Source organism: Anoplopoma fimbria, chromosome 2 (assembly GCF_027596085.1).
Source record: "Anoplopoma fimbria isolate UVic2021 breed Golden Eagle Sablefish chromosome 2, Afim_UVic_2022, whole genome shotgun sequence".
NCBI classification, from domain to species: Eukaryota; Metazoa; Chordata; class Actinopteri; order Perciformes; family Anoplopomatidae; genus Anoplopoma; species Anoplopoma fimbria.
Window position 1 is genome coordinate 22,343,176 of NC_072450.1, and position 27,872 is coordinate 22,371,047.

The 27,872-nt window shown below is 38.5% G+C and overlaps 5 protein-coding genes across 7 annotated transcripts; 3 read left to right on the forward strand and 2 right to left on the reverse strand.

Moving 5' to 3' along the window:
- On the forward strand, positions 1 to 1,576 carry txnl4b (thioredoxin-like 4B). The gene is made up of 3 exons (XM_054614641.1): positions 1 to 207; positions 291 to 442; positions 920 to 1,576. Exons 1-3 carry the CDS (start codon positions 76 to 78, stop codon positions 1,083 to 1,085), a joined length of 450 nt encoding a protein of 149 aa, XP_054470616.1. The 5' UTR covers positions 1 to 75; the 3' UTR covers positions 1,086 to 1,576.
- LOC129103979 (tyrosinase-like) lies at positions 1,392 to 3,974 on the reverse strand. Its single transcript, XM_054614631.1, has 6 exons — positions 3,775 to 3,974; positions 3,401 to 3,611; positions 3,065 to 3,206; positions 2,240 to 2,460; positions 2,035 to 2,145; positions 1,392 to 1,481 (listed from the first exon to the last, which is right to left on the reverse strand). The coding sequence occupies exons 1-4, from the start codon at positions 3,892 to 3,894 to the stop codon at positions 2,271 to 2,273; spliced, it is 663 nt and encodes a 220-aa protein (XP_054470606.1). The 5' UTR covers positions 3,895 to 3,974; the 3' UTR covers positions 1,392 to 1,481; positions 2,035 to 2,145; positions 2,240 to 2,270.
- Positions 3,975 to 6,595: 2,621 nt separating this feature from the next.
- Positions 6,596 to 12,185, forward strand: LOC129106146 (F-box/LRR-repeat protein 3-like). Its single transcript, XM_054617486.1, has 3 exons — positions 6,596 to 6,799; positions 8,209 to 8,707; positions 12,106 to 12,185. Exons 1-3 carry the CDS (start codon positions 6,596 to 6,598, stop codon positions 12,183 to 12,185), a joined length of 783 nt encoding a protein of 260 aa, XP_054473461.1.
- On the forward strand, positions 12,170 to 18,983 carry LOC129099808 (LIM and senescent cell antigen-like-containing domain protein 1). Of its 2 annotated transcripts, none has more exons than XM_054609195.1 (10): positions 12,170 to 12,350; positions 13,137 to 13,293; positions 13,428 to 13,494; positions 14,790 to 14,910; positions 15,128 to 15,277; positions 15,395 to 15,545; positions 16,353 to 16,445; positions 16,569 to 16,617; positions 16,746 to 16,821; positions 17,696 to 18,983. In XM_054609195.1, the coding sequence occupies exons 1-10, from the start codon at positions 12,322 to 12,324 to the stop codon at positions 17,808 to 17,810; spliced, it is 1,008 nt and encodes a 335-aa protein (XP_054465170.1). In that variant the 5' UTR covers positions 12,170 to 12,321; the 3' UTR covers positions 17,811 to 18,983. The 2 variants fall into 2 exon arrangements, with proteins under 2 accessions (XP_054465170.1, XP_054465177.1); XM_054609202.1 differs by lacking the exon at positions 17,696 to 18,983 and adding an exon at positions 17,074 to 17,301.
- Positions 18,984 to 19,070: 87 nt separating this feature from the next.
- On the reverse strand, positions 19,071 to 27,567 carry nkpd1 (NTPase, KAP family P-loop domain containing 1). 2 transcript variants are annotated; one of them, XM_054618663.1, is made up of 6 exons: positions 27,505 to 27,567; positions 26,336 to 26,452; positions 24,657 to 24,985; positions 21,409 to 22,833; positions 20,448 to 20,568; positions 19,071 to 20,346 (listed from the first exon to the last, which is right to left on the reverse strand). In XM_054618663.1, exons 1-6 carry the CDS (start codon positions 27,521 to 27,523, stop codon positions 20,297 to 20,299), a joined length of 2,061 nt encoding a protein of 686 aa, XP_054474638.1. In that variant the 5' UTR covers positions 27,524 to 27,567; the 3' UTR covers positions 19,071 to 20,296. The 2 variants fall into 2 exon arrangements, with proteins under 2 accessions (XP_054474638.1, XP_054474630.1); XM_054618655.1 differs by having other exon boundaries at positions 19,071 to 20,568.
- Between the last annotated feature and the right edge of the window lie 305 nt (positions 27,568 to 27,872).

Sequence of the window (27,872 nt, forward strand, 5' to 3'; positions counted from 1 at the left end):
GATGTTTTCACAGTGTCGCACGACAACTATGACGTCACTTCCTCCTGTTGTGCAGCTGAAGTCTTAGCCTCGAAAATGAGTTTGTTTTTGCCAAAACTAGCTTGCAAAAAAGACATAGATGAAGTAATCAAAACCGTAGCAGAAAAAGTGGTGGTGTTGAGGTTCGGGAGGGACGAAGACTCTGTTTGTCTCCATCTCGATGAGATTGTAAGTATTGTCATTAACACTGCTCAATGTGAGTAACACCAATGTTTTACTTTTGCAAATGTTTCCACTTCTGTCCATCCTAGCTGTCAAAAACTGCCCATGACTTGAGCAACATGGCGTCCATCTACATCGTTGATGTGGATAAATCTCCCATTTACACAAGATACTTCGACATCAGTTACATCCCCTCCATTGTTTTCTTCTTCAACGGACAGCACATGAAAGTGGATTATGGGTGAGTGAACGAAGCTCAACGCTGCTGAGGTTGTAATAGTCTGATGAATGTATGAACAGTTAAAACATAGAGCTGAAACTGATGATTTCCAAGATGCATATTGGGTTTTTTGATCTAGTAATACTTGATAAAATGTTAGAGATCATCACAGCTTGCAGAGCCCGTTGTCATCTTCAAATGTATTTTTTTGTTCCAATAAACAGCCCCAAACCCTTAAAAAAAAAATCTATTTATATACTAAATAGATAGCTGGAACCATTTTTAGCACGTTTGCCTAAAACATTACCTAAACAGTTAATTTATCATCAAAAATGTTGTGGTTTAGTTTTCTGTATTAGTGTTTAACAGCTATCACATTTCCCTCTAGCCAACAGTCCAAAGCTCTTGAGAAGCTGGTTTTGCATATTTACAACAACTACAACACATGCAAACACTGTAATAAAAAGGAGTTTCATTGAACTTGTTTTTTTCACTCAGCTCTCCAGATCACACCAAGTTTGTCGGCAGCTTCAAGACCAAACAAGATTTCATGGATCTGATTGAGGTCATATACAGAGGAGCCATGCGGGGGAAGATGATTGTCCAGAGTCCCATAGATCCCCGAAATGTTCCCAAATATGATCTACTGTACCATGGGATTTAAAATCAACGCCTCCACTGTGCAGCCTTATGATCATAATGATTTGCCGCCGAGTGGCATCAACCATAGCTGTTGAAATGGAAAAAGAATACCTTTGACATTTAAGCAACAGTCTGACTTAGGTTTGATATTAAAAGTGTGTCATGTTAATTATTATATAGAAGGCAAATGACAAATTGTACAATACAAGAGAAGGTTGGAAAGACTGAAATCTACAAACATGTTACACTTGAGCTTTAAGAAATGACAAGGACACATAATGAAATGGGCACTGTGAATGTTCTGATACTCAAATGTATTAACAGCAGGACATGTTTTTGAATGAAAAAAAAATCTCTTAGCCATTCTAACATTCTCCATGTCTCATGCCTTGTGAAAAAGCAGTCTTCTTGATGTTTCCTATGGAAAAGAGGTGTATTATCAGCAGTGAGATACAATTGATTTAATCCAATGTACATGCTCTGTTTTTTATAATAAACATTTTTTACATTTTATGTTGCATCATTAATCACAAACCTGAGAGCATAAATTTAAATAAAACTGCCAGCTGAGTGTAATTTTCGAACAGTTGACTAAATAAGCAGTAAAAGAAATCCATATATGAATTAATAGTGAAATAACTTGTAACTGCAACCATTCATTATACAACACCAAACCTATCTAAATCTGAAGCTGTGCTGATATATATTAGCTGTCTTTGGTTGGTGGCCCATATTAGTGCTGGGTGCTGATTGAATATGGTAATTTATCATCTTTCAATGGAGCTATATTGTGAATTAATCGTATATCACTATACAGTGATACACAATTACATTTTCCAAATCAATAATTAATGGACTTGGACAAATACCCAAACCTACCTCTCCATAATGGGTAAAGTCATCACAATCTTTCTCATATTAATATAAATTATTATTATATCTATTGACCCATAATTAATAAGGATTCTTACCTTTGCATCTAGTAGCCGCCCCAACACTAACACCGAGCAATGCAATACTGAGTACACCCAGAACAGGCCACTGCCACTGGAACTATCTGGCTGTCGATTCCTCTTGAAACCCTAATATGAAGAATGTGTTTTCTTATCCATCACCAAGGAACATACAGGCATGAGTTAACAATTGTTTCTCACATTGGTTTACAATCAACTGTACCTGGAGCCTGTCTTGCTGCTCTGGTCCCGTCTCAAGGCTGATGGAGGCTGTGTTCCCTGTATCTGTAGCCCAGGTCCTTGGTGTCCTTGCCCCAACAGTAGTCGTTGGTGCGTAGATGGAAGAAGGGGGCCATTAATTCCTGCTCTCTCTGGGATTTATTCATGTCATCACTGTCAGGGTATTTAGCACTAGTGTGGTTCTGATACCAGTCCTCGAAAAGCCTGATAATAGTTCACACAACACAGAGAGAAATGTAACAATCCTTCTTATAAAAAAAACTGACTGTATTGAGCTAAATGCAGCGTAATGTTGAGCACAGAACAAGTCCACACCCAAAATTGTTTCTTTTTTTTTAAAGTATGAAAGGATAGGTTCACGTTTTTTGGTAATCTTTGTGTTTAAGCAAACACATTGAAACAGTTTTTGTCCTCCTTATCATTCATTCTTAAAATTTCATAGATGATCCAAGAAACTTTTAGCTTCAAGAGGAGGATCATTTTCTCAAATTAGAAAAGGAACAAACTATCACAAACTTTCGAAATCTGGAGATACATGGTTTCCAATGGATAAGAAGGGTATTAGAATTGTGGAGTGAAAAGTACAATATTGTCCTTGACATGTACTGGAGTGAAGGTATAAAGCTGCATAAAATGGAGCCACTCAAGTAGGTACAAATTTGTCTCAAGTACAGTATTTGAGTAAATGCTACATTCCATCATTGTCAATAATCCTTTAAATGCCCACAAAGGCAGTTCTGGTTTTCAAATAGATTCTTAAAAAGGTGAACCCATCTTTGATGGGGAGCATTAAACAAAGAAGACCTACTTGTCAATGAAGCTGTGATGCACCATGAATAAGGGGTCATTAGCTGCGGTAGTCAGCAGAGACATGGTGCCGCTCAAGTAGCTGTGCACCAGGTTGTGCATACTCTTATTCAAGTGTCGGGTATCGTTGGGAATCTCAAAACCTGGGAGGACAGAGTATTGCATTTGAACTAGATTCAGAGTTTTTTTATTCTATTTTAAGTTATTTTACATCTTACTTATTTGTTGCTTTATGTTTTAGAATTCTATCTTGCACAAATTAGTGGAAGTTAAAAATTCTGGTGTCAGAGATTTGATATAAAAGTCCACAATAAGAAATTTCACGTATGAATTATACCCTCTAGCTTGTTCCTGAAGCTGTTCCTAGATGTTCTGTCATATGGAGGGGTGTCACACTCTGGTGTTGCCAGTGTGTCTTCAACATCCTTAGTGGTTGGCAGTGTTTTGTACTTTGGATCACTTCCAGGCCTGCGGATCAGATAGGCAGGACTATCCGTATCAGAGCGGGCGCAGATTATATCAGGACCTTCACGATAGGGACATGTGATCTGTGGAGAAAAGAAAGAGGAGAACATGAAACAAGTCAGAAGAAGAAAAAGCACAGGAAAGGAACAAGAACGATATCTCACCGTCCACTTTGAGAACCGGGAAGCACCGTCTATATGACCATCTGACCACAATCAAAGCCATCATAGCTTTCCAAGCACTTACATGTTGAATCAAAGAAGGCGCGAGGCCAGCTCTCCCTGTAGTCCACAGGACTTGGCGAGCGTGTTTTAGGATGTTCTTCACAGACTCCTCTCCCTGAGCTAGACCCACAAATAGAGCCATTCCAGAGGGGGCAGCATGTCTGGTACTTTATAGCCTCTGGTGTTGTACAGGGACGTGGAAACTGAGCCTCCACCGCTGTGGTGCTTGTCAGATACAGCACAAGGACCAGCCAAAACCAGTGCAGCATGTCGGAGGAGATGGAGGCAGATAACTGCCCAATAAGGAACACTAAACTTCCTTTTAAAGGGTAAATTATGTAAGGCCTGTAGACTGAGTCTTTGGCAATGACTCAGGTTCCATTCCGACCCGCGACACATTTCAGAATGTCCCAATGTTACAATATTTGAACAAGTGGCACATTGGGAATTTCCGTCCCTAATCAGCTGTTTGTTTACACTGCTTTGTCTCTTAGACTCTTTTTTACACCACTGGACCAGCCAAGGATAACATATCATAAACATATTTACATTTAAACTTTAATTGAATGGCATAAGGGAATAATTAAAGCCTTATTCTTTTGTTGTAAGAACACAGAGAGCACTGCTTCGTAGACATTGAAATGAAAAGTGAATGGCACGGCTTGTGCTGAATCAGCAGTGTCAAAATTTGGTCTGTTGGTTAGTGTCCTGTGTGGCATTGTGTCCTGGAAAAGAGAGAGAGAGAGAACAAAGAAAGACAAGAAGTTAAACATAACCTTGGATGTTGTACCCTGTAGAGTTATTGATCACGTCTGTACAGCAGTCCTTTTCATGAGCAGCTCCCTGTACTGTTTGTATCGCATGTTTCACCCATCACTCAAGAGGGGAAGGCCCATTGCCACATGTCTTGGAGTGAAATGATGCAAAGAAAAGTAATGCAAAAATAACGGTATGTTTTTAGGATAGTAAACATCTTATCAGTTGCTTACCTAACATGTTGGTAAATAAAAACATATTTCTCCTCAAGACAGGGAATGTCTGTCAGATGAAAGTTGGGACAACACCAGATGGCTCTCGTTTGCTGATGTTAATGTAACATAAAGTTTAGCAATGTGCCAAAAAAATAAAAGAAGAAAACTTTTTTTCAAAAAAGATTTTTTGAAAGGGTGATTCAAAGGATGATTTATGAGGTAGGATTCTTTGTAAAATATTCTAAAGAGCCAAAGCCCTGTCCCGCTCTCAGGTTAGCCTCCGTCATGTGTTCTTAGTTTTCCAGACATGTTATATGCAATGGTATTTCTGTTCTGGACCGTAACATTGTATATAACATCACCCAACATCTACAAATCAGGTGAGGTCCTTATAGTGAGACACTCTAACTTCTATAGACCAAAAGCTTTTTTTTAGAAATATCAAGCAAAAATAAACCCTCTATTGAAAGTAATGTGTGGCTGACAAGGGCAGTGGCTACCTTGAAAGAGTAAATGTCATCTTTTAGCTTAGAATGAATGATTAAAGAAGCTCTCTATGAAAAATGAAACTGAGTCAACAAAACCCTTTGTTTACAATGAAAACACTCCTTTAAACATCATAACAGCAAATAGGAAATTGTGTTTAGTCTTAATGTGTTTAAATGATGAAAAGAAAAGTCTTAAAGGGGTAGATGTGTGTGTTGGACTTTACACTTTGATTTCTAATAGGTGATTTCACCCAAAGTGTGACTTGGATGTACGTATATGGTACAATAGGAAGTGTCAGTCACACTGCGCTGTAGAAATTAAATACGAATGCAATATTTTTCAAAGTTTTAGCTAAGTAAGACAGATTCAGGAGGAGTCAAATATAGAAACCTTTAAAAATGAAATGACAGAAGGTTTTTGGACTTGAGTTGAAATACCTTAAAGTAAAAGAGGATCAGAGTGGAAAGCATGTTTGCATGGGAAATATGCTGTGTTTTCATTCTCAGCTGAGCAGTCAGTGGTTTCTGTTTAATGACACTTTACTAAGGAAAGATTGACCTTTGAACACATGTGCAGCTTTGTCATTCGTGTGTGAGCTGACTCTTGACATTACACAAAGAATAATCTTCCAAAAATATATTTCTGTGGCATTCTTGCTTGCATGGTAATGAAAATCAAACCTAATTTGCAACTGGTAGTCTCAAATAAACAAGCATTGATTTATCAGCATCAGTGTTTATCAGCATCAGAGTAAATAAGAAAAAAAAAAATCCACAATAACTAAAAAAGAAAAAAAATCTTATAAATACAGACAGAATAATTATAGTTATAGTATTGCACAGTGTATTTGTATTGCACAGATTTATTAGTGTTTTGTTTTGTGGTCTACTGGGATGGGTTTCCATGTGAAAACCGTTTAGTGCTTTACTGATTAATTGATTAACTTAGTCTCAATAAAATCTGTTAATTTGTCATGAAGTCATTTATGTAAAAAAAAAAAAAATATGTTGCCACTTTACTCTCTTTCATGTCATTTTGAATTTGATAAATGTTTTATTTTTAATATTTCATGGTCTAACAAATTAATTGATAGATCAACTGATAGTTACGGCTCTCCAACCATGTATTGTATCATTTAAAAAAATACATTTCATATGTGCAATATGTGCACTTTCAATATGTCAGCATACATCAACCTTGCGACATAGACTGAATGTTATTTGTCAGTTGTTTGATACATGCGATGATATTTAAGCGTCCAATCATGTCAGGTCTGGTGATTTAAGAAGCCATGCATAAATGTTACTGCTAGTTGAGAGTTTTATTAAAGATAACCGATCCCCACCTTCTGAATTTTGTTTACTCCTACTCTGTTTACTCAGAATGAAACAAGGTCTGCAAGGGAATGAACAGGAGGACGGAGGTGGCACCAGCAGTGGGTCTCAGGAGACTCTTAAACGGTCACGCAAGCAGAGGAGGGAAAAAGATTTGGAGGAGGAGGGAACCCGCTGGGGGTGCCTGCCTCAGGAGGTCCTGCTCCACATCTTACAGTACCTGCCTCTGCTGGATCGGGCTTACGCTTCTCAGGTACCTATAATGAGCCATTAGTCTCTGCACAGGCAGCAGTAACGTAACTTGTTTTGTTTAATGATGATTAAGTTGCATCTTTACTTCATTTTGTACTCTCAGGGGAAGCAGGTCATGGAGGCAGATTCTCATGACAAACTCTCTTTCTGTATATTTGTGTGGAAAGCCAGATATAACACATGCTTTGTTAAGGAATCTGGCTGCTTTAGTTAGTCGCAATACTCTGTACCATATTATCAATATCTAACCCTGAGTACAAGTGACAAGTTGACTTCAACAAATGCATCGACCCAGTGACGTTCTGGCCACAAAACATAAAACATCCAATATGTACAGAATGGTTGGTAGTAATGCCCTTATTATTACCATTCATCACCCAGTTGGACTCTTGACAATTCACCAGAGAGTGTTAAACACACAAACACACACTCAAGCCTTCTGTTTTTCTCCTCCAACAAGTTTTGTAGTTTTTACATTTATCAAAGAGAAGGCTTGTCTTACTAATGGTTTCTATATTCTCCGGTGAGTCATATTTTGTCAGCTTGGCTAGATTTTCAAAAAGCATTTTTTGTCCACAAGCAATTTTGTGGAAAATATAGTTTATTTAAAATACAATACAGTGAAAAATACATAGCTGAGCAGTTTGTCTCCAAGGAATTCACTTACATCTGTTATCATATTAAGTTGTCTGAAAAGCTTTGAGATTACTGTTAGAATTGCAGTACGACAATGTTTTCTTAATCATTGTGGTTGAAGGACTGAAACATGAGCTTATTTTAACACATTATAGGGATGCAACACATCACCAGTTTAAAGTTCTGATCTCTGATTAAATTGTAATGTCCAGCCACCTGCTCCATTATAGTTCAGTTCATGTTTTGACTGTTTTAAACTAAAATTCTGGCAAGATCCGACACATTAAACCTGTTGTTCTCTAAGATGCAGCTGGTCTGATTATTACCAAGTTCCTGTGTAAAAGTCAATAATTAAAGATCTTTAAGTTGTCAGCTTTAAAACAGTTATACTTCTTGAAAGATAAATCATAAACAAAGTGGTACAGAAGCACATTTGCACAATTGTTTTTTTAATTCATGCAACTACATCTAAAGTTGCCCCGTGGAGTCTTGGATCCAAGTAGAGCTGTGGAAGAATGTTTTGATGAATGGATTTCTGTTTTGTTTGTATCTTGTGTTTTACAAGCACATGCACAAGGATGCACATACATCCAGACAATTGTGATATGATGGCAGACATTTCTGCCAACTGCAGAGGGCAGCAAAGGATCTATATAAGTGAACCAGATGGTAACAGCATGCTACGTCTGCATGTCAAAATGATTGATGTCTTGGTAAATAAAACTAGCACTTAGAGCAATGATGTGGGGATGACTAAATATTTTTGTCTTTCTCTCTGTTCAACAGTCTCACTTCCTCTCAGCGCTGACGGTGGTCTTTGTCAACTCCAAATCCTTGTCCTCCCTGAAGATCGATGACACACCTATAAATGACCCCAACTACCATTTGCTGAGTGATGAGCTTCTCATTTCCCTCTCCTCCAAGAAGCACGTTCACTTCGAGCACCTTCGCATCGACGTGGTCAGTGAGAATCCTGGCCAACAGTTCCACATCATCAAGAAATGTAGCTGGGACGCCATGGTGCGCCACTCTCCTAAATTTAATCTGGTCATGTACTTCTTCCTCTATGAGGATGAGTTCGACCCGTTCTTTCGTGATGAAATTCCCGTCACGCATCTGTACTTTGGACGCTCAGTCAGTAAAGACGTGCTTGGACGCGTTGGGCTCACCTGCCCTCGTCTGGTCGAGCTGGTGGTGTGTGCCAACGGGCTGCGGCCGCTGGATGAGGAGCTGATCCGCATTGCCCAGAGCTGCAAATTGTGTCCAGGTTTTTGTGAGTGTCAGTGTCGTTTTTGTTTTGTTTTTTTTTTTTGGAGACACTTCTCTTCTGTCTCCTGTTTTTGGGAAAGACCCCTTCTCAGGCATCATATGTATGTGTCTGTGTTTTTATCCCTAAATACATAAATTAATTGTATAACCTTGAAGGTTGATGTGATGAAACGTGCAACATAGATTTTTCAATTCTGCCATGTCATTCTATATATACAAGTTTTATTTATACGTATATTTATATCTTAAAGAATTTGTCTTGTTGTCACTCATAGAGTCCGGCACCTTATTTTCTGAGCCCTTTATTAAGGGCTAATAAACACCCTGCAAGTGTTTCCACGGGAGTCACCAGGAATGTCTGGGAGTTATTGGAAAATGATTGGGGCTGTACACAGCCTGTTTTTGTGCAAAAAAACTTTTTGCAAATACGTAACAATAACATTTTGTCATATCATAGGTGGACATAAGTATAAATCATTCCAATAAAGCGTTTTTTTTTTTACTCAAATGCATAGAGTAACATAATTGCTACAAGTGTTAAAACAGCATTTATGTTTCTCCGACGATCTGAAGCAACTAGCTGGCCTACAGGCGGGACAATTTTTACAGCTTAAATTGATGGTGGTGCTTCATGGTTTGTCCTAAGTCATATTTATATGTTGCAAAAGTGCCACGTCATCCAGAAACCAGAGCTTATGGGCGGCTGTGGCTCAGTGGAGAGCAGGGTCGTCCTCCAATCAGTGGATCGGCGGTTCGATCCCTGGCTCCGGCAGTCCATGTCGATGTGTCCTTGGGAAAGACACTTAACCCTGAGTTGCTCCCGAAGGCTGTGCCATCGGTGTATGAATGGGTGTGAATGATTAGAGAGACCCTGATGGGCAGGTCGCACCTTGCATGGTAGCCCCTGTCATCAGTGTATGAATGGGTGTGAATGGGTGAATGATTAGTAATGTTTTGAGTGGTCGGAAGACTAGAAAAGCGCTATACAAGTACAGTCCATTTACCATTTACCATGTATAACAGACAAGACAGTGGGACAGCTGAATGTTGATGTAACTGAATGTTTGCCTTAATGTGTCAGAATGAAATATTTAAGTCTCACTATTGTTTTGTTGCCATTGAGAGAAAGAATATTAGTTGCAAAATGTCGTAAGGTAGATCAACAAGGATGATGTTGTCTGTGGACACCCTTGGACTGTGCAATGAAAGAGACCTGTAAATCATTATGATCAGTTAAAAATGGATACTTCTTTTACTGGGTTGATGTCAATCCTATTTTCAGTGTACTTTGTTTGTAAATGTTATTTAAAAAAAAGTACTTTCATATGAATATGTCTGCAGTTGTTAACCTCTAACGGGACCCATCATGTCCTATCTTTATGTTTTCTGTCTTTGAATATCAGCAAGGACTTTATCCTTTACTGACTTACAGTACATTTGGTTGTGTGATTATAAAGTCATGCCATCTGCTGGTTTAAATAAACTGCATTTGTATTCAGTTCTTGTACTCATTGTAATATCCAAGGCTAGGCCAAGTAAGGGCTGCACCTTTTGATAGTGTAAAGAGATAATACCTTGTTTTAGCTAAACAAGTACTGAGAAGATTAACTGGAAGGTGACCTCTTTTACTTTCCTGAAAGATTTGCAATATTTGAGTAGAGGTCATAGCCACATTTAAAAGGCCTGTTTGAATACATATTACATGTCTGCACTATAAAAAACATTGTTGCTTAAATGAGTTTGTGGTGTTCTTTTTTTGGCTTGTATTAAAGAGGTTTGTTGTTTTAAGAACATACAGGTTTGAATAGAGCTGAGCTGAGTTTGATCCGTCTGTGCCAGCATGGTCCACAAAATGTTGTATTCTAAACTCTTAGTAAAACAGTCACAAACTGTTTGGGGCAGTGAAAAAACATCAAATTAGTCATCAGAAATCAATTATGGTCAAACACTCTCCATATTTTGGACCTTAATAAATTCTGTCAGATGTGAAGTTGGCTCAACAATTCATTATTTACCTTAAAATCGTTTTATTGTGCGAACGACGCTTTGCGAACATTACAAACATATGAAGCCTTGAAAATTAAATAGTATAATTTTGTCCAACAAAAACAAACTAAATGTAATGTTTTTCTTAGGATTATTTTCTTATCTATAATGCTTTCACAGCCAATCATAACTCCTTTGTGTTCCTCCCGCAGAGCTCTTATCCTTTGTCCTCAATGGGCCACAGAGAAAACATTTTATCAATCAAACCCAAAATATCCTGTGTGTAATGTGAAAAAACGATGTGTTTACAGAGAAAAATAGGCAGAACACAATCATGTCAATAAGTAGAAAAATACATCTCTACACTGGATAGTTTTAAGCCAATGAAAAGAGTTGCATCAAGCTTCAAACCCCCCTGTGATAAAATTGTCTCATTATAGAGAAAGGGAATAGCGTGAAATACAATACAAGTAAATGTTATTTATACTGCACTTACCTCCAAGCAGAGTGCTTTCTAAGAAGGCATATCAACAACAGTAAACATGAGGACATTTAAAATAAGCACAAGCAAGAGAGGACACATTCAAATAATAGCTCTCCATTAAGTGGAATATGATACAAGACAGAACTTGAGTGTAGTCTCCTGCTCTACCCACAGCTAATTACATTTTCAAGTTTAAGGATTTAAAAGGATAACAAGTGATAATTCACATGCTGGTTGCACTTTAGGTATTGACTAAGAGCTGATGAAGTCAGATTGCTGGTGTTACTCAAATCCATAGTATCTCTCCTTTATTCCAAACACAGTTTTATGAAGATTATCGGCTATCCAAATATTAAAGCTTTGTATGTACAGAAACACTCACAGGAACATTATTGTCTTTATTGTTTGCCATAATATGCATTCAGTTGTTTATGTACAGTACCAGTCAAAAGTTTGGACACGCCTTCTCATTCAACTACTTTGAAGAATCTAAAATATAAAACATATTCTGGTTTGTTGAGCATTTGTTTGTTTACCACATAATTCCAGATGTGTTCCTTCATAGTTTGGATGTCTTCAATATTAATCTACAATGTAGAAAAAAATAAAAATAAAGAAAAACCACTGAATGAGAAGGTGTGTCCAAACTTTTGACTGGTACTGTATATATATAAAATAAAAATATATATAAAATAAAAATAAAGAAAAACCATTGAATGAGAAGGTGTGTCCAAACTTTTGACTGGTACTGTATATATATAAAATAAAAATATATATAAAATAAAAATAAAAATAAAGAAAAACCATTGAATGAGAAGGTGTGTCCAAACTTTTGACTGGTACTGTATATTTGTGTGTAAATCCAGCTGTCAACCAGCACTTTAAACAGCACTGTCCATTTGTCAGATTATTGTATGGGGTTCTTGTTACAGTTTGGTGGAGCAGATGTAGAAACCCAATGATGACGTCAGACCTCCCCCACGTGGGCGGCCTGAACAAGGTGCGGGTGTAATGGGAGGGGACTGGCCGGCGCAGGACCAGTCTGCTCTTCCCATAAAAAAACTTTGACACCACAGCGAAAGGATCTGGCACACCAACACATGTCGGCTCATCAGCTACAGCTTAGAAAACTGTCGCGCTAAGAGGGGATGCTCGGGGTCGCCGGGATGACGGGCAGGTAAGACGCGTCATTAGCTTCGGTAGCTAACGTTAGCGGCTAGTAGCAACCACTCACAACCGCTAGCCAGCTAGCTTCAGCCAGCAAGCTAAAGCTAAAGATGACGTCATATTGGCTTGTCACCGTAGCCATTGGGGCAAAGTTAAATAGATTGATTTAACCTAGTTAAATAGGTTGATTTAACCTAGTTAAATAGTTTGATTTAACCTATTTAAATAGGTTAATTTAACCTATTTAAATAGATTAATTTAACCTATTTAAATGGATTGATTTAACCTATTATAGAGGCTATTATATATATTATATTATACAGTGATTGATTCTTTAAATAAAAGAGCTATTGCATTACTGGCCCAAATAGTAAACAAACATTGCATTATTATATTACCTTTGGTTTGAGTAACTTTAGCAAGTATTATTTTAGTTTGCAACTTAATATAACATAATTATGTTCATCAAGCAGCTTCTGTGTACTTGTACGTGTGTGTGTGGAGGAAAGGCTGGACATTGTCATTGAGCTAGGTTTCAGTACCTCTATTCCTTGACCAAATTAGGAGACGGCTGTGGTGTGAGTAACGGTGTTAGTGAGTTCCCAAAACTGATCCACATATTATTTTCCACTCTCCATGGTGACAGCTGCTGAAACAAGCACAGCGGTTAATGTAGGAGTTATGTGAGAAATGATAAACATCGGTCCAGCCTTGCATCCTAACTGCCAGCCTAGCGTTTCACATGGACTCTGGGGGAGTGATGTACTAATATGTACTTCCTTGTCTCATCCAACAGCATTGCTAATGCCCTGGCCAGTGCAGCCTGTGAGCGATGTAAGAGTGGCTTTGCTCCGACCGAGAAGATTGTCAACAGTAATGGAGAGCTGTACCATGAGCACTGCTTTGTGTGTGCCCAGTGTTTCCAGCAGTTCCCAGAGGGACTCTTTTATGAGGTAGAAATTCAAAAATCAAATCAACTGATGAGCTATACTTCATGTGCTGGTGATATGTCAGTACTCCTTTTATATTGAGAATGTTTTTACTGTTTCTCATGAGTGAAATAATCTCAATCCTTTTATCTTCACAGTTTGAAGGAAGAAAATATTGTGAACATGACTTCCAGATGCTCTTTGCCCCTTGCTGTCACCAGTGTGGTGAGTGTTGTAGGGCCTCATTCATTACGGACCTGTCCAGATCTAGTATTTGTGGGGTTTTGTGAACCCAAGAAAGACGAGACTATGCTTTGTGTAAATGGTACACAAAGTATTTTATGCTAGGATACATTCTGACCGTTTCTAGATCTAATTGAGATATACCTGGTACTAGAATGCATCTAGAGTGATCCTTAAGTAATTATTTGAGATCAGTAGCATCTTTTCAGTACCTGCTCATGCACATAAACAATTGATTTTCAGCTTCAGTTTGCACATTTTGTTCAGCTCAACATTGTTGAAACAAGCAGCTAATATTGGTAGCGAGGATAACAAGTTAGCGTACTTGCGAGTGCCGTCTCTCATGTGAAGTGTGTGTAAGTTTAGCCTTGGTGAAACACAGAGATCAAAGGAGAGAAAGAGGGGGATACAAGTGTGACAGTAAATGACAGCAAAACACAGCAAAGATTCACACTGACCTAAAATAAAACCAAACTCCCAATAATGTTCTGTCACTGCATAATCGTTCACGTCTGCATCACAATGTATCTTAGAATTTACAAATTTACGCACCTCGGGTAAATATGTTTGGAAGGTTTGCCACGACACAAGAACATTAAAAAAAATCTTGATTAAGCTTTAATTTAATGCTGTCAGTGTTAACTTCACAAAACTTTTCTGGTGGTCCCCCTTTTGCTTTTTGATCATTGTCTATTCTACTGTGTTTATTTGGCAAACCTGTCATAAACTGCTCCCCAGCAAGTAATGCCTACCACAGCATCGGGCCTTCAACACATCTGCCCACACAGTTTGGGAACCACTGCACTGTGGTACATTTGCATGTGAACATCTCTGACCTCCATATGTTGTTTGAGAGCTCAGATCCCAGTGTGTCCTCTCTGATCTTTAAATATATTCATACTTTTGTTTAACTTTTTTATTTAGAACTTGGCCACTTGTGTTTAGATCACCCAAGATGCATCTTAGTGCTACGTAAGCTTAATCTAAATACTGCTTGACTGCCAAGGGAGAGACAGACATGCTCTAATTAAATTAAATGGATACAATTAAAATGCATTCAACGTTAAAGTGTCAATTTGAGAACACTATAGGAAGCACTATAGTGCATTAAGGTAACAGCAGAACTGCATAATGGTGTTCTCATTAGGAACTATGATATATGAATATGTATTTTGTGTATTATATGTATGATACACTGATAATATCTAGTCCCAACAAATATTGAAAAGGACTTAGACTTGCCTCAAGCTGATCTCTCACTTATGGGTTTCCCTCAGGGGAGTTCATCATTGGTCGTGTCATTAAGGCCATGAACAATAGTTGGCACCCTGACTGCTTCTGCTGTGACATCTGCCAGGCTGTGCTTGCAGATGTGGGGTTTGTCAAAAATGCTGGCAGGTAGGTACCCCCTCTTATTACTGTCTTAATATCGAGACACTGTGACAGCCCTTAAACCAGGTGGTTACACACATGTCAAGCTGCTGACTCTCTCACGTTTGCGTTCTAACAAATAATGGAATTTTTAGCAGCTGTGACAGAGCATGTCAAAACATTACATTTAAGTTATTGTACTTTCTTGACACCTCTAAATTTTGTTCTCCTCCACTTACTTCAGGCACCTGTGTCGCCCTTGTCATAACCGCGAGAAAGCTCGTGGCTTGGGCAAGTATATCTGCCAGAAGTGCCACGCCATCATTGAAGAGCAACCACTGATCTTTAAGAATGACCCCTATCACCCTGACCACTTCAACTGCAACAATTGTGGGTGAGTCATACCTCTCCGCCCCACTGTAAAGCACAGAAAGCAGTACACGCTTGAGAATATAATCAATACATCAGGACAAATGATATTCAAGGTGTTTGCATGTTTCTCTGCCCACAGGAAGGAATTGACAGCTGAAGCCAGGGAGCTGAAGGGAGAGCTCTACTGTTTGCCCTGCCATGATAAGATGGGTGTACCGATCTGTGGTGCCTGTAGGAGACCCATCGAGGGGCGTGTTGTCAATGCCATGGGCAAGCAGTGGCATGTGGAGGTTTGTCAAAAAGAATGAGACTATTTATGATACACTCAATACAGTATATACAAAGTATCAGATAACTCCAGGAATCGTGGCCATGTTTACCTGTTCATGATTTGGTATTTGTTTGGAAAGAAGTAAGAACTGGCAAGTGTAACTGATATGGACATTATTTGTCCAACTTGATGTAGTTGATATTATGTGTAAATCCTTTTATATTTAAGCAGAATCAAACTATTTAATGAATTTTATATTTAGTTACCATTATTTATGTACAGGAATATTTATTTATTTATTTGAATAAACAGCTTTAGTACCAAAACACTGTTAATGAGCTAGGTTGAGGCAGTGTGAGAAAAGATGAATTCTCCTGAGGCAGAGAGCAGCAGATGAAGTTGTCCGTTCATCTGTCTGGAGGCTGCTGAATTGAATACTGTTCAAAAAGCTGTAGACCATCAACAGTGTATAGCAGTCAATTTAATGCTTAATACAGTCATTTGCTGAAATTAATTTAGTATCTAACCACTTCAGGAACTTTTATCGTGCAGTCATCAGAAAAGCAGAGCTATTTTTAAAACACTGTGGGATACCACACTGATGGGCTGAAGGTGATTAAATACCAAAACAAAAACAACAGTCATATTTCTCCACAGGTCAAGTCTATAACTTTAAAAAACATTTCTAACTAAATAAACATATTCATATAATGCTAATGTAATATTCATGTTGTGTTGGCAACTGCTCCTCTAGTCAGTTTCACATGCCTAAATTAGGAATCCCCCCCTGCCCCGCTCCCTCAACAACATTTGTTTTTGTTTACAGCATTTTGTGTGTGCCAAGTGTGAGAAGCCTTTCCTCGGTCATCGGCACTATGAGAGGAAGGGGTTGGCCTACTGTGAGACTCATTATAACCAGGTAAGAAGCAAAAGAGCCAGGTATAAGAATTAATTTGCAAAACATGACAGACATTATATTAGAAATGCTTGCTTAAAAAAATTCAAATAAAATGCAATCTCCTTTTTTTTTTCTGCTTTCAAGCTCTTCGGCGATGTGTGCTATCACTGCAACCGTGTGATTGAAGGTGATGGTGAGTATCGATATGATAGAACTCATCTTCAGAGCTGTGTTTTAAAGTAATTAACATAAAATGTTCCTTGAACATACAAAAGTTGAATGCTCATAATTTCCCTTATTTTTCTCCTGTGACCCCCTTAGTGGTGTCGGCTCTCAACAAGGCCTGGTGTGTCAGTTGTTTCTCGTGCTCCACCTGCAACACAAAACTCACTCTCAAGTAAGTGATGTTGCTCAATACAAGCTCTCATTAATAGCTTACTTTTTACTAACTAATCGTGTACAGTACTGATATTTCCTCTCAGTTCAGTATAACACTCTTAACACGTACTTTAGTGTCAGTGTTAACACTCGTCTGTGCGTATTTCACTTTCCTGCTAAAACTTCACAACTTCCCTCTTTGGCTCCTTTCCCCAACTTTTCCTCCAATTTCTCATTTTACATGCTTCACTTCACTTCTGTGGTAACTCAGAGATAAGTTTGTTGAAATTGACCTGAAGCCGGTGTGCAAGCACTGCTATGAGCGCATGCCCGAGGAGCTGAAACGTCGCCTGGCTCGTCGTGAGCGTGACGCCAAAGAGCGCAAGAAAAAACCTGCTGTCTGTCTGTAGAGTTATCAGTCTTAACAACTCACCACTCCTTCATTGGTTGGTGCTATCTCTGCCTTTCTCTTTTTCTGTGGTGTTCCTTGTTTGACAGTATGGCATGATGTTATTATTATATTAATAGTCTTTAATTTGTAAGGTAAAAAAACCCCCACACCCTGCAATTGTTATGTGTTAATGGAGTTTGTGCGAAACCTCTGAAGTACACATTTCATTTTGCTTGAAAATTAAACAATAAATCTGAAATCTGCACTTGATCTTCTAACAATTTCAGCTCAATTTATGAGAAACTTAAGCTTTCCTCAAACTTTTTTTATAGTAATTGTTCCACTAAAGGACAAAGCTGCATGATAATTTCAAAGGTTTCCAAGATTCCATGTCAGAAGATGGGGTGTTACCTGGCCCTCATACTAACAAAATTTAACGTGAGGAGATTGTGACTTCAAATTATATTTATTTTTAACATCATCTTTCTTTCCTTCTTTGCAGGAACAAGTTTGTTGAGTTTGACATGAAGCCTGTTTGTAAAAAGTGCTATGAAAAGTTTCCTCTGGAGCTCAAGAAAAGGCTCAAGAAGCTGGCTGAGTCCTTGGGACACAAGTGAGCTGCTTCCAGCCAAACAAACCTTGAAGTGTTCCCTGCTTTGTCTGCTATGAACTGCTACATAGCAACACAAGGACCCAGAGTTATAACAGTATATAGATATTAGTTATTTAAATCTGGGTTCCATTTAAAATATAAATAAATATCACTGTGTCATAAAGGTGCCTGTTAGCAAATTACTTTTTTTCCCTTTTATACACAAATGTCATTTTTTTTTTAACATTCCTAAATTGGCCAGATAAGTTTTTCTCATAGAAGAGATGTGGTGTCCCAGTTTATTATAACTTTACCACGAGCATGATTGCCAACTGCTGTTTAAAATTATCTTGAATTTGAAGATTGTTGTTTGACATTATATTGAATTACATATGTGCCTTGATTATATGAACTATGTGTCTTAAAATGCAAATAATGGTTAAAATGAGACTGATTTATGATAGTTACATCTTGTTATATGCATCTCAATTAGACAAAGTATAGACTGAAAGCTGAATTCCAGCCATTTCAACCTTTGAGCTTTTTTACCTCCGTATGAATAAATACAAAGTAACCACTATGTTCTTTAGGAACGGTTTCTCCTCTTGCTAACATGAAAAAATAAGTGACATGTTTCAAAAACAACTTAGAAAACGAGCCATTACTGGGAGCAAGGCTCATATACAAACACTGTGAGTGTTAATGAGTCCCCTGGTTATGGTGATATAATAAATATCAAATTGCAATGAACTTTTCCCTCCTCTCACTCTTTTATTAGCCTGTCTCACCAGGTTAATATTTTGTTAAGATAATTACTCCATGACTGTTGATTTGTCCAGTGTGAGGAAACATCCACAGTGAGTTGGGAGAAAATAAATCAGAGGATGCTAATATGATTAGAAACAACACAAAATATGCTTGCTGTATAGCATTGTCTCATATCAGTATGTATGGTAGTGAAATGTTTCTGACTGTACAGTAAATGCCTTGGGATTGTCAACCTCATATTTTTAGGCAAAGTAATGTTTGGTTCAAAGGAATACAGATGAAATTAACTTTCAGCTGATTACTTAACATGCGAACACTTTGATGTTAAAATATCATTGAGTCAGCACATTGCTCGGGCTGTTTGTAAACTGGCACCTGTATTTAGAAAAAAATGAGTTGTGCAACACAATAAAAAATATATTTGCTTTGATGAGCATTTTTTTCTTTTATCATGGGACACTTGCATATGCATTTCATTTGTCAGAATTAACATTTTATTGCATGAAATGGAGAAATAGTTTACTGCAAGTACAATATTTTTGAATCATTTGACTCAATCAAGTACTCCCTGAGTTTCAATCTATTAAAAACCAAATTAAAATTGTTAATGTGAAATATAATCTGAAATAGATGCGATCCTACTATCGAGGAATTTCCACAAGCTAAATGTGCAGTAAATATCCTTTGGCTTTATTTAAGGTTGTGAAACTTGTAGCATGCATTCATGATGTATGACAAAGGCACAACACATTATAAACATTCAGTACTTCCAGATTTAAGTTACAGTACAAACAAAAGAAAAAAACAACAAAAAAATGAATGTGTTAAACCTACATCAAGTTGAAGTTATGTGCATGGAGGATCCTCCTGTTAACCCTCCCATTGAACTAAAGCCTGAGTCATTGATGAAACACCTCTCAATTTAAGATACATATACATAATATACATATTCTTCAAGTGAGCCTCTTTAGCTTCTTATTTTCCAACAAAAAGGTCATGTGATCTGTAAATATATATTTTTTATTGGTGAAAATGATTTTAAAAGCATTGATTTTAAAAGCAACGTTTAAACAATAGTTCTGTGTGTTTTGTTTGGGCAACATGTTTCACAGCTTTAATCATAGGGATCCTTTTACTGTTTGCCACCTTCCATAACACACTGACAGAAAGAAGAACAGCAACAATAACTCATAATAGCTCTTTTTCACAGCAGACATTCTGACTTGTCATAGCAGGAAAAGCACAGGTGTTATTAGTGACATAAACAATGGCTCCATTTTATCAAAGTGTCACAGTCAAGCCATTACCGTGTGACAGTGAGCCAACATGAACAATACCAGAACCCTGAACCTGAAGCAGTTAATGACATTCAGCCATCAGAAATGTGCTTTTCCTACTGTGACAAGTCGAAATATCTGCTGTGAAAAATACCTATTATAGGAAAATGTAATCCATGAAAAACACAAATGTACAATCAGTTCAACTAAGGTTGACATTAAAGTAACACTACAGCTATCATTGCTTGTTGCCCTTAAGTGAACCAACATGCATGTGATAATTATTTGACATAGTTACACAAGATTAAACACTTTTCTCAGCAGCATCAAGAGTTTATCACAAACAAAGCAAATGTAATTAATTCACACGTTCAGGTTTCTGTATTGTTACTGTATTGTTGACAAACCATGCAGATCATAATGTTAGGGATATCACATTTGATATGGATTGAATTCTTACATGTTGTTAACAGTAGACGAGTAATGATGGGGAACATGGAGGCGAAATCCCGACAGCTGCTTCTGAGAATGAGAAGGTGTCAGTGCCGGGCTCTTATGTTGTGGTCGGAGATGTGAAGGTAAACCCAGGAAGTGCAGTCTGAAAGTTGCCCATTCACCTAAGGTCATATCTAGGATGTCTTTAAGGTCGTCTGCATCACCAAAGAGCAGTGCTGTGCCGTTGAGGTCTTTGTTTCTCACAATATCAATATACTTACTGGGGTACTTCATTCTTTCCAACTAAAAAAAAGAAAAGAAGAAAATGTAAGCATTATCAACACAGAGGAGTGATATGACTTAGTGCCTAATCCTCCCTGATATAATTGAATTGATCCCTTTCTGTTGCATTTCCAAGAGTCCATACATAGTTTTGATTTCCACCATCGTGTGAGGTGAATAAACACATTCATTTAAATAAATACTGCTTTGTTGTGTTGTATGTGTGGGTGTTTTGGATGCTATTTACGGTCAGCTTTTAAATAAAGAAAAGTAATTCAATGTATTTGAAGCATATACCTCTCTATAGGTTTATTGTTAGTGGCGGGGTCTGCCATTCCAGTGCCTGATTAAAACGGCCCATTTTATTCACAAGAAATTGACAGGAATTGATGCGGCATGTAAGTCAGGGTTGTTATTTTATCTTGTTGCTTACAGCCTCACTGTTGACTGCTTGCTCACCTAACTCTGCATCTGCAGCTGTACTTAGGTACTGTTAATACAAACCGAACACTTCTGCTGTTTCATATTAGAAAGCATTTAACTGGTGACACAAGGGATTGTTTAACTGTGAAGTACTTACAGGAAATACAATGTATTTGTCACAAAGGTTAGCGCCAACAGCAATCAATTCATCAGAAATGCTTCTACAAAACATATTCATTCACTACATTTTTTGACAGTGGATTTGTTTTGAAATATGCAGGAAGTAATGGAACAATTGGGAGGAGCCTCTGAGGTTGCTGATGACATGATGGAAAAAGGCCAACTATTGGCTGACATCTTCATCAAAACAACATGAATTTCACAGCCAAATCAACCAGGACTGAAATCTGAAAGAATCTATTTTAAGAAGTTTCTTACCTCTTTACACACATCCTCTTTGCCCATATTGATGATAGTTGTGATTGGCAGAGGAGCAAGGTTCCTCATCCAACCAGAATCTTTCAGCCTGGAGGTCCCTCTGAGGTGAGAAAGCTCTTTCCTCATTGAATGATCCAGGTTCACCGTTGTCTCTTCAAATGTCCTCAAGTCCTTTAGGGTGAATTGGAAATCCATTTTGAGAAACCTTTCAAACATCTCAGGATCTCCATCCTGCTCAAGGAGGTCCTCAACCTGTGCACTCATCACATACAGCTCGGCCCTGGACTCACTGAAGACCTCCCACAAGGTCTTTGAATCATCAGTGTGGGCCTCGTTGTTACGATCAATAACTGCTCTCTGCTGAGCGTCTTCCACACACTGGATGATCCAGCTGAGGCGGCAGGGCCACTGATTAGCTAAGACCACCCATGCTGCGATGTAGTCTGATTGAGGATGCTCCTTCTTCAAGGCCTTCATAATTATCACCGTCACTCGGATGGAGTTGATTACCCTCCTCATGGACGTGGCGTCCTCCAACATGTACTTGTTTAGGTTCCTTTCATTGCTGGTCAGGATGCTCCTGACCAACTTCTCTACTTCCTCCTCGTTTACATTCAGTGCAACTGTAGTGCTATCCATCAGCGGATATGATTCCTTTGTGTCAAATGCAATCTCCACTGAGGAACAGGACACTTTATCATCGCTCGTAATTGTGCGCAAAGGTTTTTTTGAATTGCAAGTGAGGCTGTCAAATATGCTGCGCTTTGAATCATCGCACAGTAGTGGGACAGTGAAGGCCAGCGTCACGATGCGGTTCAGCATCTCGTGAGCTCTGTCTTCTTTGCTGAAGCAGCCATCCGCAAAGTTCACTTTCTGCACAAGAACATCTGGGTTGACGGCCAGGATGGAAATATAAGGACTCTCCTCATCCGAAAGCAGAATGCTGATCGCATCCAGAACTGCGACAATCTTCTTGGGGGAGCAGCGGTCCAGGTTGGTGATGTTCAGTACCACTCGGATCCTCCTCCTCTCAAACACCTCCATGAACTGGATGAATTGAGACAGAAACCACATCTCCTTCCTTACTTCATTCATGAAGCCCAGCTGGCTGCTGATGCGATCATTGTCCATCCCCTTCTTGAGGTTCAGATCCTGGTTGAAGATGAGGTTCTTACCCATCAGAAAGACAAACCTCAATGCACTTGCTGCAGGGACTCCTATGGCAGCAATGAGCAGGCCATCCAGCACGCCCACCTGGCTGGTTGTTCCATTAACGGGCTTGTCTGTCTCAACCTCGGGTAAGCCAAAAGACAACAGGACTACCAAAATGATAAGTGGAACCACAATAATGGACAGGCAGAGAAACCACAGAGGGCAGCAGCAGACCTTTTTGGACCTCCAATGGTTCGGACTGTCCTCCACTATCTGCATTTTTAAACAAAACAGAACAAATACGAGGTATATTAGATTTCAATTAAGTGTTTTTGTGACAAGGCAATGTCAGACGCCACTTTGGTCCGGAATGAAATATTTAGCTATGAATCCTAATGACTTTGGTGATTACCTGACTTTATATTGAGTGCCATCAGCAGGTCAAATTCTTCACTATCTAATGACATCTGATAAATGGATTGCCAGCAGGTTTTGTAAAGACATTCATGGTTGCCTGTGGCGATCCCCTGACTTTTCATCTAATACCACCTTGAGGTTTACATTTTTGTTCTGAGTGAAATATAGCAACAACTTCATGAACCACAAAATTTTCATCTAGCGCCATCACGTGAACAAATTTTCATTTTCTCCAATACATTATTTGAGGAATGGATGTTACTAATTACATTTAATTTGGTTACTGTAACAAAGTGTTTTTGAGTGTTTGTGCTTTCATTCTATTATTAATATAAGATTTTTTTTTTTTTGACTTTGTAATTTGCCACATTAAGAGTCGCAAAAACAAAAGTCACATGAAAAAAGAAACAATGTGAGAATGAAAATGTTGCATTATTGTGACTTAGCATGGGTAAAAAAAAGGGTTTGCATCTACCCAAATAAAACACACCCACGTTTTTTTTGCGTGAACAGGTGCATTGTGGGTGTGGGAAAAACGATAAGCGCTCTAATGCATGCACTAATGCGTTTACTGAGGAACTTTAATTCTTCAGTGAGGTGTTTAAGCACTTTTGATATTTCTGTCACAGTGACTACAGAGCGCTCTTATAGCTCGAAATGTTTGAAAACTTTAAGGAGCGCAGTAGGACGGTGATACTTGGACAGAGCGGATGAGTGGACTGGTTATTATAAACATGTGTATTTATATAAATATATTGCACTTTGGGAATGAACGAGCAGAGAAGTGTAAAGTGGAGCAGATTTTGGATCAATGAGACTGGCGTTCAGAAAGGTGAGTGGCCTACAATAACACACTCTTTCTCCAGAGGAGCGCGTCAACGTAGCGCTGTTTGCGTATGTGTGCATCTCGTTGTGCAAAAAAAAAAAGGTATTGGGCTATGTGTGTTTTATGGCCGCAGCCGCTGTTTCTTGTTTATATGTGTTGCCTGCATTATTGACGTTTTACTCTGCTGTTGAGTCTGTTAGAAGTGGTAAGATTTTTTAATTTGTCTCTTTTTATTTATTGTCGTTCACGTTTGAGTAATTGTCTGATGTTTGTTGGCTTCTCCGGTTGTATAAGTTTTCAGTTGTGTACTCAGGCTGCAAAGTGCTCTTTACTGAAATGAGGAATAATGGTTGTGTTTCTTTGGGCAGAAGGGCTTTTACTGACATGTTACCTTTTTGTAGCCCAAATGTGTTAATAGGTCTTTCAGAAAAACACCTTCACCATCCTTTAAACGTCCCTTCCCTATTAAATATGTTCTTTTTAACTGACCTGCTTTTAAAAAAAAAAATCCAATTACTTAATTTGAATTGTACTTGAGTACAATTACTTTAAAATAACAGTACATTTTAGTGACATATTATAGTACTCTTTCCATCCCTGCATATCTTCTCATATATCTTCTTTGGTATCCGTGAATGAGACTTGAGCTTCCATTCCAATACACCAAATGACAGTGATGTGACTTTGCATAAATAGACCTTGCTGTCATCAGTTTGCAGTAGGAACAACTGTCTACCAAAGATAAAAAAATAAAAGTAAAATAGAACAGGCTTGATACAATACTTAGTTTTATGCCCTTTAGCTGAGTAAAGCCACACAGAGCCACTAGCAGGGCTGTAGACTCTTCACAAACCTTCTTGTTGACTTCCTCTTCTTCATCATGTTGACCCACACGGTAGAGCGCAATCTGTAATTTCCCAAAGTTCATCTGCATGGCCTGAAACAGCCGTATGGCTAGCCCGGCCCAAAGCAGGTCACTGCCTGCAAAATGCCAGGCACTAAAATGTACATTAATGAACCTGATGTTATGGTGCTGCTGGTTCTCCTCTGTCCAAATGGGCCTGTAGAACAGCATTCGACCGATGAGAGCAAAAAAGCCACAAAATGAAGGCGTAACTGAGCGAGGCTTGTAACGTCCTTCATATTTCTGCTCAATCGTCGAGGCTTCCTGCTTCATGTACACTGAGGAGACACAGAATATACATAATTTAGCAGGTTAAGGTAGGCCACAAGTGAGGATAAACTTCTAAATCAAAGCAGAGAGGCATCAAGACTGGCAAAACATGATGGATATTTGGCCTTGACATAAAGAGGATATGTTTTTTTAGAATGCTATGTCTAATATTAAAGCAATAAGGGAGTAAATTTGACTAATTACGCTCTACCCAACTCTGATAAATGCCCTGGCCATGGCACTACACTTGAAACATGTTTCAGGGAAAATAATCAACCTGACTTTTCTGCAATGATAGGTATTTATTTTATATTCAATTGTTCAAATAGAGGCAAGAAAAGAGCAGTAAAAAGGTTTTTTATATGTTTGGAAGTTCATATGAGAACACCAAGCCTGGTTGAACTTGTGCAATTCTGTCTGCGAAGGTAAAAAACCCCCAAAAAACTTCACAACAACTCTACAGTATCCTCTGGGTAACACAAAGACCAACAACCTTAAACTTTTCTTTTCTATGGAGGCCGCAGCCGCACATGCTCCATTCAGTCTGTTCAATGTCACTTGTTCATACAATGGAAGCCTGTGTTTGAATCTTAACATATTTCCAATGCAAGGTGACTATGTAGCCTACTCATCTGTGGAATTCTGAAGCCGTGATATGTGATTTCTTTTTTTGTGTTTCTCATTCAAAAATATGCCTCTTATTTGTAAAGCTCAAAGTGGCACCCGTTCATTCGGCGCAAATATGCTTATAATTTTGCAGGCAATTGGCGTGAATTGTAATTTGATGCTGTAAGATTTCCTCACATTTGCACCGTTACAGCCCGTGCTGAGGGGGATTGTTTGAACTCAGCAGTATGTGCAGCCACGGAAACACAGGCACACTGTTTCTTTAAGGCAACCACTTGGAATTTTTTAATAACTCATTTTATCCCATATGGCAAAAATGTGTTGGGGGTGGGGAATGTATAAGTTGTGAGATGTCTACTTAAGGATACAGTCCACAACGTCCACGTTTGAATCAATCAGATCAAATCAATCTTGAGCCATCTCTGAGGCGGTGCACAGCTCATTCATATGCCAACAAGTAGCTCAGTGATTTTCTGACTGCAGTGGCTAAGGCAGTGCAACATTAGGTTTAATATGTGGTATTGATATTGTGCTGCCGTAGCATTTGTATTAGCATATGCATCTTCTACAGTCAACACACCATTATTTCACACAGCCATGTTCACAGTGAACATTGAGGCGTGAACTCTGAAAACAGAAACGTCAACGGGCTTGAACTGGTTGATTTAAAGTAAGGGTCATCCAGCAGACAGAAGAGATGATATGCTGGGGGGCAGAGTGTTTGTACATACCTGACATTTGTTCAAGGATCAGGCTAATTCGATTTTCACATGAGGAGTAGAGTCCTACAGTTGCAGGTGATGAAACTTTTGTCAGGGTCTTGGACAGTGCATATGCATAAATATCATCTGTAAGGAGATTCAGAATATAAAAAAATGGCATGAAAAACTCATTTCACATATCATTTTCGTTCAAATTACCTCGCTGATGCTCTTCTATGAGCCAAAAACACAACAAGCAACCTTAAATCAAAGGATTATTTGACACACCTATTCAAAGAATCACTCGCATTTGAACTGAGAACGGGATCTCTGTTGGACACGTTGAAAAGACTAATCCTTACTGACAAAGTTCTTTGTTAAAGGAAAACGGGTTATTCTTCCTTTCAGCTCAATATTGCTGAACTAAACTGAAATGACAGTGAAGGTACAAGACTCTTGTTCATTTAGGTGTGAATGAGTTGAGTTTATTACAGGACAATGTTCCTGTTTCTATTAGCATTTTCATTTTCAGAGGAAGCAGGAAGTAAACATGGAAAAAACACTTTTTATTGAATATTCTGTTGTAGAGTCTATAGTGTGTAGGCTTTAATATAGGTAAACTTTGAACTGTAAATGTGGTTATTATGTATTCCTCTCACTTTAGAAACTGCGTTCGTAATAAGTTATTTAAAGAATTAAGCTGAATGAAGACTCATTCTGTGTTCCTTAAATCATGTTAAACCACAAAGTATAGACATCAATTCTTCAAATGGAACAAAGAAACATCCTCCATGCAGTGGACTCTGTGCTAATTGAATAATGACACACAATTAGGAACAACACAGTAATGGCGAAATAATTTCCAGGGGCGCCCAATCCTGTCTATCCATGGCTGTACAAACAGAAATAATAATAAAAAGGCAAAAAGGTTTCAAGCTAAAATACAAACAAACAATAACTGCCAGTGAAATTAATATATAGATTATTGTTATTTTAATAGTAATAATAATAATATTTCATTCAGACGAGGAAAGGAACAGAGGCTGGAGTCACATTGCCCACATTCCTGGTTCAGACATTATAAGCATTTACACTCAGTTTATGATTATATTCACTGATAAAATGAAAGTGAAAGTAAGAATGAGCTCTTCTGAGTAGGGAGGGAGAAAGCTGAGTCACACACACTGTGGATAACTCACCCTTTGTTGTCTTATACATGTTGACTGTGTGACAGGGCGTGCAGCTTCCACAGAAAATCCCTTTGACCTGCGCAAAATGAGAAACAGCAGGGAACTCAGTGCAGGCAGTGGAGGTGCGTTTGTGAGTGTGGCTTCAGGTCCCTCCCCGCTGTATATCATGCCTGAGCAGACAATGGTGCTTTCTGTCACCAGTGAGGGGAGCTCCAATGCAAAAACCCACCAACGTGGCCACTCGCAGTGTTGATTGAGAACACTCAGTACAACTTGAAAGACCTGTTAGTTTGTGTAACACCTCTAAAGCTAAATGGAAAGCACCCCGTGTGGAAGGGATGTCTATGAGAGTGCTTACATGGCAAAAAACACCAAAT

What these genes read in the sequence shown, in the direction of transcription:
- nkpd1 (XM_054618655.1), bottom strand. An exon ending in GATCCTTGAACAAATGTCAG is followed by an intron (nt 24,986 to 26,335) that starts GTATGTACAAAC and finishes GTGTCTCCTCAG; the next exon opens with TGTACATGAAGCAGGAAGCC. An exon ending in AAGAGGAAGTCAACAAGAAG is followed by an intron (nt 22,834 to 24,656) that starts GTTTGTGAAGAG and finishes TTAAAAATGCAG; the next exon opens with ATAGTGGAGGACAGTCCGAA.
- LOC129103979 (XM_054614631.1), bottom strand. Translation starts at nt 3,894, where the DNA reads ATGGCTCTATTTGTGGGTCTAGCTCAGGGAGAGGAGTCTGTGAAGAAC. An exon ending in CGCCTTCTTTGATTCAACAT is followed by an intron (nt 3,612 to 3,774) that starts GTAAGTGCTTGG and finishes TTTTCTCCACAG; the next exon opens with ATCACATGTCCCTATCGTGA. An exon ending in CTTCAGGAACAAGCTAGAGG is followed by an intron (nt 3,207 to 3,400) that starts GTATAATTCATA and finishes CTGTCCTCCCAG; the next exon opens with GTTTTGAGATTCCCAACGAT.
- txnl4b (XM_054614641.1), top strand. Translation starts at nt 76, where the DNA reads ATGAGTTTGTTTTTGCCAAAACTAGCTTGCAAAAAAGACATAGATGAA. An exon ending in GTCTCCATCTCGATGAGATT is followed by an intron (nt 208 to 290) that starts GTAAGTATTGTC and finishes TGTCCATCCTAG; the next exon opens with CTGTCAAAAACTGCCCATGA. An exon ending in CACATGAAAGTGGATTATGG is followed by an intron (nt 443 to 919) that starts GTGAGTGAACGA and finishes TTTTTCACTCAG; the next exon opens with CTCTCCAGATCACACCAAGT.
- LOC129099808 (XM_054609202.1), top strand. Translation starts at nt 12,322, where the DNA reads ATGCTCGGGGTCGCCGGGATGACGGGCAG. An exon ending in CAGAGGGACTCTTTTATGAG is followed by an intron (nt 13,294 to 13,427) that starts GTAGAAATTCAA and finishes TTATCTTCACAG; the next exon opens with TTTGAAGGAAGAAAATATTG. An exon ending in GCAAGCAGTGGCATGTGGAG is followed by an intron (nt 15,546 to 16,352) that starts GTTTGTCAAAAA and finishes TTTTGTTTACAG; the next exon opens with CATTTTGTGTGTGCCAAGTG.
- LOC129106146 (XM_054617486.1), top strand. Translation starts at nt 6,596, where the DNA reads ATGAAACAAGGTCTGCAAGGGAATGAACAGGAGGACGGAGGTGGCACC. An exon ending in ATCGGGCTTACGCTTCTCAG is followed by an intron (nt 6,800 to 8,208) that starts GTACCTATAATG and finishes TTTGTCTTTCTC; the next exon opens with TCTGTTCAACAGTCTCACTT. An exon ending in CAAATTGTGTCCAGGTTTTT is followed by an intron (nt 8,708 to 12,105) that starts GTGAGTGTCAGT and finishes TTCTTGTTACAG; the next exon opens with TTTGGTGGAGCAGATGTAGA.